Consider the following 14426-nt stretch of genomic DNA (forward strand, 5'->3'; position numbering starts at 1 on the left):
TTAATTTCTTACTAGTTGAAATTTCAATTTCACATATCAGAAATGCAATTCTTACTAGTAAAAATGTCTATTCTTGATATCAACATTTAAATAGTCACTAGTGACAATGATCATTTCTGATATCATGAATGTGATTGTTACTAGTAACAAAGCCATTTTAGATATCAATAAATACACGTTATTTTGCACTTTTCTATTATTTCCTTCATTTTTATTGAAAATTTCTGATGTGATACGGGATGTGAAAAGAGAGTAGAGCGAGGTCGGCAGAAGGGGGAATCGAACCCGGGTCTATCGCGTCAATGTCGCAACAATGTAATTGTTGATATCAACAATTAAATTCCTGATATCAACAATTTAATTGTCACTAGTGACAATGTTCATTTCTGATATCTGAAAATGTATTTCTGATATCAACAATTGGGAGGGTAATTTCTTATATCAACAATTTAATTCTTGATATCAAAAATTAACAGTCACTAGTGATAATTAAATTGTTGATATCAAGAACTAAATTGTTGATATAAAGAATTAAATTACTCATATCAACAATAGACATTTTTACTACTAACAATTGTATTTCTGATATGTGAAATTGGAATTTCAACTAGTAAGAAATTAATTATTGATATCAACAATTGATTTTGAATGGCAGCCTATGGTGGCATTTAACTAGTGAAAATACAATTACAGATATCAACCATTTAATTACTGATATCAAGAATTAAATTGTTGATATCAAGAATTAGCATTTTAACTAGTGAAAATTTAATTGTTGATATCAAGAATTCATATCCTGTGATTGAATAACAGTCAAAACGGCTTGCCATACTTACAACATATTTTCATTAGCTGCATATACACTTAAGCATGTGTTTAAGCAACAACTCTGCAAGCTTTCATTCAAACAATGTGCTCTTATGACTGACAGTGGGTAAAATCAGACCTGTGGCCATGCTGGTTTGTGCTGGGCAGTTTTGCTAGGTGATGAGGACTCTGATGCAGCGGAAGGAGCATGGCTCAGCCTCCCGACCTCTGTGACCCCTGGTAAGCCGCTGCTGGGGCTGGGAGTGGCAGTGGGAGATCTGCCAGCCGGTTCCTGCTGGGTCTCAGTGAAAGTGACAGACCTCCTTTGGTCACCGAGAGCTGAGAAAAAGATGAGAGATTCATTAGACTCTAGAAATTCATTAGTATACACTATTACTTTCATGCAGTTTCCTGGGAATCAAATTCATAACCTCATTTTTGTTAGCACTATGCACTACAGTTTGAACTATAAGAACCCCTATTTGGTTTTCATAGTGGCCATCTGAGTGGATGTACTTAACCCTATAAAGCCATATCAAACCTTATCAAATTTGTAATATGGCTTTCTAAGGCCTCTACATTATTCATTTGATAAATGCTTTTTCAAGAAAAGAAAAAAAAAAGGCCTACCCCTGGTGGCAGAAGGACGTTTAATATTATTTCCAAACTATCTGCCTTTTGCTGGGAAGGCTTTGTTGGTTTTGATAAAATATTGCAAAGCACTGATGTCTCAAAATGACTATTCAGTGGATTTAAGCAATGTAAAAATATTTCATAGATTGCTTATAGAAAAGCCATGTTGAAAATGTATTAAAAATGATACATTATGTATTTTAGGTATGTCTTTGTATAAATTATGCCCACCAAAACAGCATAAAATAATATAATAATTAAACTAATTAAAAAATTTTTTGTTTTTGTTTTACTAAGATTTGTATTATTTAGAGTGGATACTGATGTGTAATTTTTATATGCAGTCTGCTGTATAATTATTAAAATATCAGATTTTTAATATAACAATGGTTTTGCAATCATAAATATTTTAATTAATATTATTATTCATAATAATGTAATTTATATGTGCATATTACATTAATATATTCATTATTTATTATACTTGCCATTAAAACTGTTGACATCCACAAAGCAAAACTAAAATGTTTGTCTATAAACAAAAAGGAATGCTTTTAACCCCTTAACTGTCATCCCCTTTTTTGAAAATTCACGAAAAAGTGCACTATGCAAACTTAAATTATTATAATTCATGAACGCTTTTGAATACAGACCTAAAGTTGGTCTCTTTTTAAAGAAGACAATTAGTAGATTATTGCAGAAGTGAAAAAAATAATAATAATTAAGTATTAAAAAGTTATAGAAGTTTAAATTTACTGTAAAACAAATGTATTATATTATTTTTATTTTATTTTATATAAAATAAATATTTTAAAAAAATAGTTAAAAATCTAAAATTGCTATAAAATTAAAGCCATATGTGTACATAAATTATGTTCCAAATTTGAAGTTGATATAAAAAGAATTGAGGTTCATATGCAATTTTGTTTAGGCGTTATCCCAAAAACAGCCACCGGGTGCCATTCAAACTCCATTGAATTTTTTGTTGATGCATTTCTGTCACAAATCTATCAATTTCTCTCTCAATATTACATTACAAAAAACACCAAATATGGAATCTTGAGACTCAGACCTTTCCAACGATATGTATTTTGTCAAGATTCTAAAAAGTTTTGACTCTAAAAGACCGTAATACATTTTGAAATATGACACCCCCGCTAAGGGAGAGGAGACTGCTAAAATATTTTGAAGTACCATTTCTATGGTAACGCAATGTCCGATTTCAAAATGGTTTCACAGGATGAATTTTGACATTTTAAGCTTTCAAATGGTATATAACATATGATGATTGCTAAAACATGTGATAGGGAAAAAGGCAAGGAAATAAAGACTTTTTGTGACAAAGGTCAGAACTCCTGTTATGATGTAGATTTATCATAGACTCTTGGTGCACTCTTGTCATAAATTAATCTATTACTGTTCCTACATAATTTGTAAAATATCTACCTTTCCAATGATATATAGTTTGTCATGATTAGATTAGGATTCAATGGCAATATATTGAAGTAAAGTTAGGTGTCCCGTATGCGGGACGGTGACAGTTAAGGGGTTTTAAGACTGCAATGCAAGTTTTTTTTTTTGTGATCAATAATTTACCGATAATGATACACACGTTTATATTATATTATATTAGATTATCCATGCTATAAACATATAATCGCCACTCGTATTCATTTTCTTTTTTAATGTAATTACACAAACAACACGCACCCCTGTCGAGTGGTTTACTCTTAGGCTGAATGCTCCTGCGGGTTGTTGAGAGTCTGGCTCCCTGACGTCCACGAGACTCGTCCTGCACCCTCTGTATAGACAACAGGGGTCGCCGTAGCTACAAGACACAGTGCCTCAATTTTATGCCTTGACATAATATACCGAATGCAAAAAATAAGACTTGTATTCTGAGCACTCACCTGTCTAAGTCCTCTCTTACGACCGAGAGGTGGCTGGATAAGAAGATTCTGCTGTCCTGGTTCACTCTGCACGCTGGCAACCCTGCAGAATAAAACCGAAGGACAGACACACAAACAGAGCTGATGAGCTCGAACTGCCCGAAGAGCTGAACACAATCCCTGTTAAATCCTCCTGATTAATTGGAGAGTTAAAAGGAAATGTGTCCCATCCACAATTCCCCATCAGTCCATAGCCCTCCACCAATCAAACACAGGGACAGGGACGAATCAAGAAAGCATGAATCGCAGGACAGAACCTGCAATGTCATCCACAAAAAACAAAGGGGAATAGAGAAGCTGGTATAGCAGTGTGAGCAAGAGGATGTGAACATCCAATATGAACTAAGCCATTTTTGTACAAGAATTTGTCAGATTCATCTGATGTCAGAACAGAAAAAATACATTTCTTCATGTCTAATTGTCTACTTTACACCTGCTAGACCATACTCCCCAGCCCCACAGATTGGCCCTCCAGAGAGGAACTCCAATTTGAACAGCAAAAAGCCTGAAACATGAGTGGACACCATGACACCATGAGGCTCACTGGAGATGACATGAGTACTACAAAGTGATAAAACGTAGACGGGCATCATTGTCCCTAGCCAAGAGAGAAAGAAATAGTGACTTGGAGTGGATGAGAAGAGAAAGAGAGAGATCCTAGTGAGGAATCAAGTTGGATGTGATGAACAGGGAAGGCAGGCCCAGCCCTGGCAAACAGACGGTGAGACACTGCACAAACAGGGCCGTGACACTGTACCTAGACAGGTTACCCTCCTCCAGAAGCCCCTGGGATTCATCTAGCACATTGGGTTCACTGTAGAGTTGGGCAGGAAACAAGATTAGGGGAATAATAAGAGAGACATGCAACCCCCCAGCTGTAGATCAGCCCTCTCTTAAAGGGAAAGATATGGTAAGATTGGATAAATAAGGTTGTTATAGACAGTTTTCGGTCTGAATGAGCTTTAGTTGTGAAGAGGGGTGTCTGTTTACCTGTGACTGGGCAGCATGGTACTCATGCCTGGTTCAGGCTGAGTGGCAGCCGACCCTGTGGCGTGACTGGAGAAACGCCGCTGGGAAATGAGCCTGGGGAGGAAAGCTTCGTGCTCACTTACCACGCTGGGGATGCTGATGGAGTCATCTGAAAGCGACAGAGCAGGCATTAATATGGATCATTCAATGACATTAGCAGGTGCATCTATAAAATTCCTTAGCAATAAAACCCATCAATTTTATATTAAACTTACCATGCTGCTTGAAATCATTGTTAAAAATAATAATAAAACAATATTTCAGTCATGAACCTCTAGATAACGCAAGCTGATAGGTCCTTTACATGCCCTCTTAGCAATAATATAATTTACTATATGGCACAAACTGATTCTGCAGCCAATAAGATTGCTTGCCCAACATTTAAATAGTCTGGTTTAGTATTCGCTGTAAGCTGGTCCTGCAGTGTACTCAGTTGCTCTGAAGCTCTCCACCTTCCCCAGCTCCACCTGTCTAGATCTGCTACAAAATTTATGTATGTCCATTCATGCATTCACAGTATAAGTCATGTATGTCACATATATATCTATGAACAGACTGCTCTTTTAAGTCAGATCTTTTAAATGAACAGGTTAATAAGAAAGTGATGTCATTTGGAATGACACGAGGGTGAGTAAATGACGACAAAATTTTAATGTTTTGAGAGAACACACTTTCCTCCTCCTCCTCATCGACACTGAGTGTGTCCTGTGAGGGCTGGCGTGAGGGTTGACTCTCCTGCTCCCAGACAGTTCCTGTACCGGTGTTGGAGCGGGACATGGTGGCCAGACTCAACCTGTATGCAGAGGTGGACGTGCCAACAGTACTGATTGAAGTCTTTCCTTGGTATGCTGAAAAACGGAGAAATAAAGTCAAAATCCCTTTCAAGGAAAGTCTGTTTATTTGGCGGCCATATTTGTAATGCCTCCGAGCAGCTAATACAAGACCAAGTCCTATCTAAATGAATGGGAGAATCCTGAAATCTCAAAAACTGCTCGCTGAACTCACAATTAAATTACACATTTCAAATCAGCAACAAAATCAGAAATTAACTGCCCCATGAATGTTGTTTCTTATGCTCAAATAGCGTTAAAAAAAGCTTATATTTCAGGATAGACCAGCCAATTCGCATGTGCAGCTATAACGCACTTATGAGTGTGCATGCGCATTGGCTGCTCTAGCCTCAGGTTTCTATGGGAACTGGAGATTCTAACAGCTGCTGCAGTGAAGCAAAAACTTGACCAATCGGCGATTGGCTCTTTCATTTAGAAGGCGGGACTATTCCGCTATATTGCACGTTGCAGTTTCTCCCATTCATACAGTATCTCACAGAAGTGAGTACACCCCTCACATTTTTGTAAATATTTTATTTTATCTTTTCATGTGACAACACTGAAGAAATGACACTTTGCTACAATGTAATGTAGTGAGTGTACAGCTTGTATAACAGTGTAAATTTGCTATCCCCTCAAAATAACTCAACACAGCCATTAATGTCTAAACCGCTGGCCAGAAAAATGAGTACACCCCTAAGTGAAAATGTCCAAATTGGGCCCAAAGTGTCAATATTTTTTGTGGCCACCAATATTTACCAGCACTGCCTTAACTCTCTTGGTTATTGAGTTCACCAGAGCTTCATAGGTTGCCACTGGAGTCCTCTTCCACTCCTCCATGATGACATCACGGAGCTGGTGGATGTTAGAGACTTTGCGCTCCTCCACCTTCCGTTTGAGGATGCCCCACAGATCAATAGGGTTTAGGTCTGGAGACATGCTTGGACAGTCCATCACCTTTACCCTCAGCTTCTTTAGCAAGGCAGTGGTCGTCTTGGAGGTGTGTTTGGGGTCGTTATCATGTTGGAATACAGCCCTGCGACTCAGTCTCTGCTTTAGTATGTCTCAGTGCATGTTGACATTCATGGTTCCCTCAATGAACTGTAGCTCTCCAGTGCCGGCAGCACTCATGCAGCCCCAGACCATGACACTCCCACCACCATGCTTGACGGTAGGCAAGACAAACTTGTCTTTGTACTCCTCACCTGGTTGCTGCCACACACGCTTGACACCATCTGAATCAAATAAGTTTATAAATCAAATTAGGTTCCAGTAATCCATGTCCTTAGTCTGCTTGTCTTCAGCAAACTGTTTGCGGGCTTTCTTGTGCATCATCTTTAGAAGAGGCTGCCTTCTTGGATGACAGCCATGCAGACCAATTCGATGCATTGTGCGGCGTATGGTCTGAGCACTGACAGGCTGACCCCCCACCCCTTCAACCTCTACAGCAATGCTGGCAGCACTCATACGTCTATTTCCCAAACACAACCTCTGGATATGACGCGGAGCACGTGCACTGAACTTCTTTGGTCGACCATGGCGAGGCCTGTTCTGAGTGGAACCTGTCCTGTTAAACCGCTGTATGGTCTTGGCCACCGTGCTGCAGCTCAGTTTCAGGGTCTTCGCAATCTTCTTATAGCCTACGCCATCTTTATGTAGAGCAACAATTCTTTTTTTCAGATCTTCAGAGAGCTCTTTGCCATGAGGTGCCATGTTGAACTTCCAGTGACCAGTATGAGAGAGTGAGAGCGATAACACCGAATTTAACACACCTGCTCCCCATTCACACCTGAGACCTTGTAACACTAACGAGTCACATGACGCCGGGGAGAGAAAATGGCTAATTGGGCCCAATTTGGACATTTTCACTTAGGGGTGTACTCACTTTTGTGGCCAGCAGTTTAGACATTAATGGCTGTGTGTTGAGTTATTTTGAGGGGACAGCAAATTTACACTGTTATACAATCTGTACACTCACTACTTCACATTGTAGCAAAGTGTCATTTCTTCAGTGTTGTCACATGAAAAGATATAATAAAATATCTACAAAAATGTGAGGGGTGTACTCACTTCTGTGAGATACTGTAAGTATAAGAGTGAACCGTCTTTGTATTTCTATAGTCTTTGATAAAGTACAGTTGTAACCCCAGGTTAAATCACAAAACCTGAATACCTGACACAGAATCATGTCCATGTAGACTGCACAGTTTGCATGTCTCCTTTGTCTGACATACCCATTTCATGTCTTGGAGTCTCTACTAATGAGCTGATGACCTGAATCAGGTGTGATTAAAGACAAAACACCTGGGACGACCTTAAACAAAGCATGCAAATGAAGTATTCATGTGTAGCAACCCTTCCCATTTCACCAGGTTTCTACACATGAATACTTCATTTGCATGCTTTGTTTAAGGTCGTCACCCAGGTGCTTTGTCTCCATTTCTAAGCACTGCCCCCTAAATGTACATAAACTACAATGATACCAAAAAGTCTCCTGGCCTTCACTTCTGAGTTTTCAACAATTGGTAGATTAAAGGGGTCGTATGATGTTGCTAAAAAGAACATTATTTTGTGTATTTGGTGTAATGCAATGTGTTTATGCGGTTTAAGGTTCAAAAAACACATTTTCCACATACTGTACATTATTGTTGCTCCTCTATGCCCCGCCTTTCTGAAACGTGTCGATTCTTACAAAGCTCATCGTTCTGAGAAGCGAGGCATGCTCTGATTGGCCAGCTTTCCAGTGCATTGTGATTGGTCGAATACCTCAAGCATGAGACGGAAATGTTACGCCCCTTACTGTATTGTGATGCCGTGTCCCGGCGCGACGACACAAAAACCCATTATAAACGAGGCATTTGTTACATCCAGTGGGGACATAATTACTGATTATAATGACTTAGACTGTCTTTTTACGTGTTGCGTTGCATCACGCCGCGTAAACATTACCATGTCTGCATTTGTGATCGGAGAAACGACAAACAACAAGCACTACTCTACACTGCTCAAAACTTGCGTTTGAATAGTCAGTAGCAGAAACATACATACATGCTGTGAGTCAGAAGCATCAGACTGTCCTGTTGGAATTGCCCCACTTTATAGAAACAGCCTTTGTGCAAGCCAGCATTGTAGGCTAACGTTACTCTCCCAGGTTCAGGAAATAGTCCTCCGTAAAATGCGCTGCACAGTGCACACACACTAATATTTGGGTTGAACTGTTCTGGAACAGTGTTGTAAATACAACTTAACCACTGATTTCTAGTTGTGTCCTCTTTTGGAAGCCCAAACAAAGTACTTTCACTTTCACAATGAAACACAGCATCTCCAGGACATTGCGCCGGCGACAGCAACAATACTACAGCGAGAATAATATCTTCTTTCATTGCATATACATTTTGGCGGTGTTTTGCAAATCTTCCCACACCGTGACGTAGACATGTGGGGGCGTGTTTAAATCAGCCATTTTAGGGGGCGTGGCAGAGTCTTAACCTTTATATAAAATATCTCTTTGGTTTTGAGACTTTAGTCTTTGCAACTTCAGTGATCTTATCTATGCACAAACAGCTTGTAACACTCCAAAGAGAAAGGAAAACTTGAAAATCGCATCATATGACCCCTTTAACTTTTGTTTTCTAGGTAATATACCGGTTAAGGCAGTTCTCACCGGAGCCACTATGCACAGCCTCTTTCAGGATCTTGAGCTCGTTGCTGAACTCAGCAAACAGAGAGCTCTTGCAGAGGGACCGTGGGATGAAACGACGCTCTAGTTGCTCTGCAATATGGTGACGAGCCGTGATCTCCTCCTGAGACTCAGCTGGTTGGGTCAACAGCTGAAAGTAGAGACATGAAGACTTTTTCATGAACATCAATCTTGCAGAAGTATACAGAGCTGCCAGAAAATAGGACCATAGATAGAAACAAATGAGCAACTGATATATTGCCAAGGCTGATAAATTGGCCGATATTCGGACTGATTAATGTTGTGTGCTGGTTCATCTGTGCACAGGATACAAATGGTATGAACTGATAGTGGTTAAAAGACTCACTTGATTGCATCATTGTTGTTTGCTAATTAATAATATACACTACAATATTCCATTTTGACAATTTTCCAGTTGTCAGTTTCTATTTCATGGTGACTCTAAAATGATAAAATAAGTAGTAATTTTAGTGTAGCAGCAGTACATGTGCTATTTCCTAACAAACTAAATGTGTGATATTATATATGCTTTATATCAGCCACCCTTCAATATATAGGCATTGGCTATTAAAACCCCACATATCCACAAAATCTGTTCACCTTGCATTGTATGAAGGGGCGCAATAGAATGAAGATTGGAATTCTTGTGCGCACTATGAAGTCAATGAAATCCCAGAAAGCCAGACCACCAACTTTACGCAGGGCCATTTCCTTGACCTGCAGACTCAGCTTGTACCATTGATTACCCAATTGTCGCTCAAAGCAGACTAAGACCACCTTCAGAGCTAGAAAGAGCAGTTTAAAAGAGAAAAAAAAAAAATGTACAGACATCTTTAAAAATAATTCTTATATCACATCATCCAACCATCTCCAGGGCTCTAGTACCAAGATAAGCTGCTTGGCTGGTGGATTCAGCCAGTCCCTCTCTACGCAGGTCTTTCCCAGTGTCCCCTGGGGTGGAGCAGTGGGCAGGGGATGCGTCCAGAACAAAGTTCTTACTGCGGGAAGTGCTGATAATGCGTGGAGGTAACAGGATGTTAATGACCGTCTGCAGAAGTAGAAATACCTCTGGCTGCTCCAGATGAGGGCTGTCTGTAAAGTAAAAACATAAATAAACACTGTAAATTACATCCAGTTGCATTATGACTTTAAGCATATTTAAATTACAGGTTCTGTTTGTTCTCCAAGGCAGACCTTTACTCCCTGAGCCCACAGTCAATACAAATGGAATCAAGAGGTTCAGCAGCATCCCCTCTCGTCTCTCCTGATTGGTGAAGGGGGAGATCACATGACTGAGTGGAAAGTCATCCTTTAAAGCCTAGAATTGGAGGATGACATTAAACACATGCCCAAATATATATATATGAACTGAAATGCATATTAGAAATATCTATAGAAAGAAAAAGATTATACCTGAATCTGCATAGCAACCAAACGCACAACTGCTGTACTGAAGGGAAGAGGAGGAGACAGGTATGGACTCAGATGCAACAAGGGAAGTCCATCTGCCACACTAGATGGCCCCACAACCCCCATCACCTAAACACATGCATCTTTATGTAAACAAATATACATCACACAAAGGATCTCATCGGCAACAGGTGTTTGGTACTCACCAGGTTGACACAAACGTTGATTAGAGATCGCAGGTGAGGGAGGAAGGAAATGATTGGCTGCCGATGAAGTGTCAAACAAATCCCTTCAATCAGACTGCTAGCTGCCTCCCACTCCACCTGCCGCCTGAAAAACAACACACAGAGATATTCATCTCACACACTTTCCAAAGCTAGACATCAACAAGGTACCATACAAAGCACCCAAAGTGGAATTTTCCAGAAAAGAAAAATCTGTTTGTGCATTAGATAATACATTACAGGTCAAAAGTTTAAAATAATTTAGACTGATGATTTTGAAAGAACTCACTTATGGTCATCAAGGCTAGATTTATTTGATCAAAAATACATTAAAAACAACCATATTATTAAGTAGTATTACAATTTAAAGGAATAGTAGTTATATGCACATGAAAAATGTATACGCAAACAAAAACATTTTCTTCTGTTTGTTGGAAAATATTTGTGCTCACACATTACAATTATTGGTTTGTGTATATAAATCTGCACACACAAAAAAAGGGAATGCACGAGAAAACCTTCTCTAATTTTTCCATGCACACATAAAAGTTTTACTGTGCACATATAAGTTTGTCAGAAAATATTTGCAATTGTATGCACAATAAAATTTTAATTCACGCACAAAAATAGTTTTCCACATGCAGAAGAGACTTTGATGTGTCCACAAAACCACATTTGAGCACAAAGGTTTTTACGTGCACAAAAATTCCCAATCATGCTAAATTTGTGCATGTGAATTTTTATTTAATTTTTTCTGGAAATGTCACTTTAGGGATTTTGTAATGAATCCCTTCTACCACAGGAAAAAAAAATATTTGCACTGATACTCACAAAAATAATGCCTACATAAAATACTGCTTTAGGCAGAATACTTTATGTTGTAAGTTTTTGATAAATGACATACTACTGTCTAATTAGTTTAAAAGTGTATTGCACAATACTTCACAAACATAAGCAAGCTCATAATATGTACACAAAAGCCATATATAATATTCTTAGGCATACTTGTTGTTTTACAACATTTAGTCCACCATTTACTCAACTTTATTTTGAAATCATAATGAGACAATGGAAAAAAAAAGCACAACACCAAAGCTCAAAAGCGGCAGCTGGCCATCACATCTCAGAGATGTGACACGACTGATAAGGCCAGCAGAGCTCCACCAGGGCAGACAGAAACCCAGATGGTGGAGGGCTAGAGATCAGCGTGAGGACATACCGGTGCACAGAGCCTGAGGGTGAACGCACCTGAGTGTGGGCATCTTATGAATCTTGTTAAACATGCGGTCCAGCCTCTTCAGAATGAGGATGAGAGCGGGACGAATGGCCTCTGCCGACCAATCGGTGATGGGTAACATTTCTGTGATGTATCGGCGCAGTCCTCGGCTTTCCATGGTAAGTGTGTCATACGGGGCCAATTTGAGAAGGGAGTGGGCGATTTCTGCCAATCTGTAAAACATGTTAGAAATGTATGCTATGACTTAGTTGCTCCATCGTGCTACTGGATGTTCAAACTACTTTAGGTAGCTTTTGTTGCACCTCATATGAGATTTGATATCCAGCAGCTCTAGAGCAGTGACTCTGGGTTCTCCTGCCACGTTCTGCAGTATTTTGAGGCGCGGACCACAGTGCTTGTAGAACTCTGTGCAGATGTTAAGCAGAGACTCACGGGGGCGACGGAACTCTTCACGGGTGATACGCTCGTCCAATTCCTCCCTCAGTATACCCTGACCCTCCTCCAGCAGGTGCAGGTTATCCCTGCAGAGAGTCAAACCAGAGCACTTTCAAACAACTACGGCTTGTTTTGTTGTTATTGTACTGTTATTTGAAAATCATTTCAACATTCAAACCATATGTGTTCAGGCAATGCAGACATGTTCTGTTATATTACTTTGCTATAACAATATACATTAGGTGTAAGCATAGAACCAAGTGACCTTCTTATACGGCAGCTAGGAGAAGGCGCAAACTGGGATGAGGAGTATGTTGGGTTAAATAAACGAGACATAAAATACCCAAATGCATGTATTTGACAAAGGAATTCTTGAAATCAAAGTAGATGCAGCCGAATGAAAACTGCAAGTGAAAATGTATTTATTTTTGATGGTTTGATGTATATCCATGGTTCCTGTGATAACCATATAAATGCAGATATGACTAGCCACGTAAAGGTAAAATATCTGAAAAACATAATCTGAACAAGAAAGTACCATATCTGCTACTATAATAATTGATTCTTCTTTTATTTTCTCTGAAATTTCCTACCAGAAAGAACAAGACAACTCTGAATGTAAGTCATATTGTAGGCTTTGTAGACACTGTACTGTACTCTTTATACAAATGTGTTCTTGTGTACAGACACAACAGAAATGAACACATTATATCTGCCCTGACCTGGTATTTGGTCCTCCAGACATGGTGTGGTTGGCTGTAGTTGCTCCCTTGTGGCCTTGATCACATCGACTCATCTGAGGTGCAGTCATAGGTCTATGAATTAAAAATCAAATGATAACACAATAATAAATTATACATGACACAGGGAATATCTAGGACAGTATGTAATTACAGTAAAGGCTGTGTTCTGGGACTGACCGTGTCAATGCCTCCACACTGTAGAGCAGAGCCTGCAGAGAAGTGGCCAGAGCAGCTATGGCAGCGATCTCATCCCTCGCTGCAGATGCCGACTCCAGAGTATGTGTGTTACCCTTCATCTTCTGTAGGTAACACGGAACCAAAGCCTCAAGAACCATCAGCATTTGCAAACTAACAAGAGAAACAGAGATTTTCAACCTTGGTTATAGATTTTTCTCTTTTCAAAAAGAAAGAGTCCATTGTAGTCTAAAATACACTTTACAGCTTTTCAGATATGAACAGTCACTGTCATAAAAACTGTGAAAAAAAAATCATGCACTAAACTACTGAGGACCACACTACCAGACTTTAAAAGTGCCCCAACAAAATCATTAGCTAAAAACAAAAATCAGTCATTTTAAATTAAATCACATATTTACGTCACATGATAACAACATAATTAGGCATCACAACATTAAAATATAAATTAATATAAATTTTTTGATTGGCTAAAGATTGCATTTAACAGTGTTTTTAAAATTATTATTATATATATTAGTGTTTTTAAAGGGGTCATCGGATGCCCATTTTCCACAAGTTGATTCTTTAGGCTCTTAATAAAAAGTCTATAACATACAATTTCTCAATGGTAGTGTAAAACAACACCATTTTTTAAATGCTAATGAGCTCTGCTTGACCCCACCCCTCTCTTCCGTTGGGTGACGAGCCGTTCTCATGATACTGTTTACATTAGCTGCAGAACTTGCTAACTAGCACGTTATTAGGAAAGGCGATTTGCAAGATTCATAAAAGAACTTTATACTCACTTCTTCTGTAGGTGAGGCTGGATCACGTATGATTCGCATGAACAAACACATTTAGGCAAATCGGAGGATGCATTCCCTTCAAAAACAGAGGTAATCCACTGCGTCTTCAGCAGCTCAGATGTCAGGAGTAAATGACAACTGCTATATTAATTATTACATCCAACAACAAAACATCTCAATCGCTTAGAAGACATTCTTGTCTACCCCTGCTCTGGCGTTGAAACAATGGCGGACTGATGACGGGTCTAAGGTAATACTAGTGTCAATCTACAGTTGTGGGAGGGTCTGGGTCTGTGTGACGTCACACAGACAGGCATCTGAGAATGGCTTGATATGAGAAAGGGGAAATGATTTAACGTGATTAAAAAAAAAACACTGGGTGGATCTTCTTTATCATTATAGGGTGGTTGTGTACACACACACTGCCAACACACATTTCAGTTCAA

General features: G+C 39.2%; 1 protein-coding gene across 1 annotated transcript in view; it reads right to left on the bottom strand.

Moving 5' to 3' along the window:
* LOC306878693 (protein unc-80 homolog) overlaps positions 1-14426 on the bottom strand; it is a gene marked incomplete at its 3' end in the record, with an annotated part of 46784 nt that overhangs the window by 1158 nt on the left and 31200 nt on the right. Inside the window, exons 49-64 of the mRNA XM_079431180.1 lie at positions 13175-13345; positions 12977-13069; positions 12122-12340; positions 11810-12031; positions 10565-10688; positions 10362-10487; positions 10143-10266; positions 9834-10040; positions 9549-9733; positions 8913-9078; positions 5090-5266; positions 4380-4527; positions 4147-4203; positions 3351-3432; positions 3151-3268; positions 947-1146 (exon numbers count right to left, since the gene is read on the bottom strand). Coding sequence (XP_079287306.1) covers positions 947-1146; positions 3151-3268; positions 3351-3432; positions 4147-4203; positions 4380-4527; positions 5090-5266; positions 8913-9078; positions 9549-9733; positions 9834-10040; positions 10143-10266; positions 10362-10487; positions 10565-10688; positions 11810-12031; positions 12122-12340; positions 12977-13069; positions 13175-13345 — 2419 coding nt within the window. The remainder of the gene's footprint in view (positions 1-946; positions 1147-3150; positions 3269-3350; positions 3433-4146; positions 4204-4379; positions 4528-5089; positions 5267-8912; positions 9079-9548; positions 9734-9833; positions 10041-10142; positions 10267-10361; positions 10488-10564; positions 10689-11809; positions 12032-12121; positions 12341-12976; positions 13070-13174; positions 13346-14426) is intronic.

This window comes from Barbus barbus (genome assembly GCF_936440315.1).
Source record: "Barbus barbus genome assembly, chromosome: 13".
Lineage (NCBI taxonomy): Eukaryota > Metazoa > Chordata > Actinopteri > Cypriniformes > Cyprinidae > Barbus > Barbus barbus.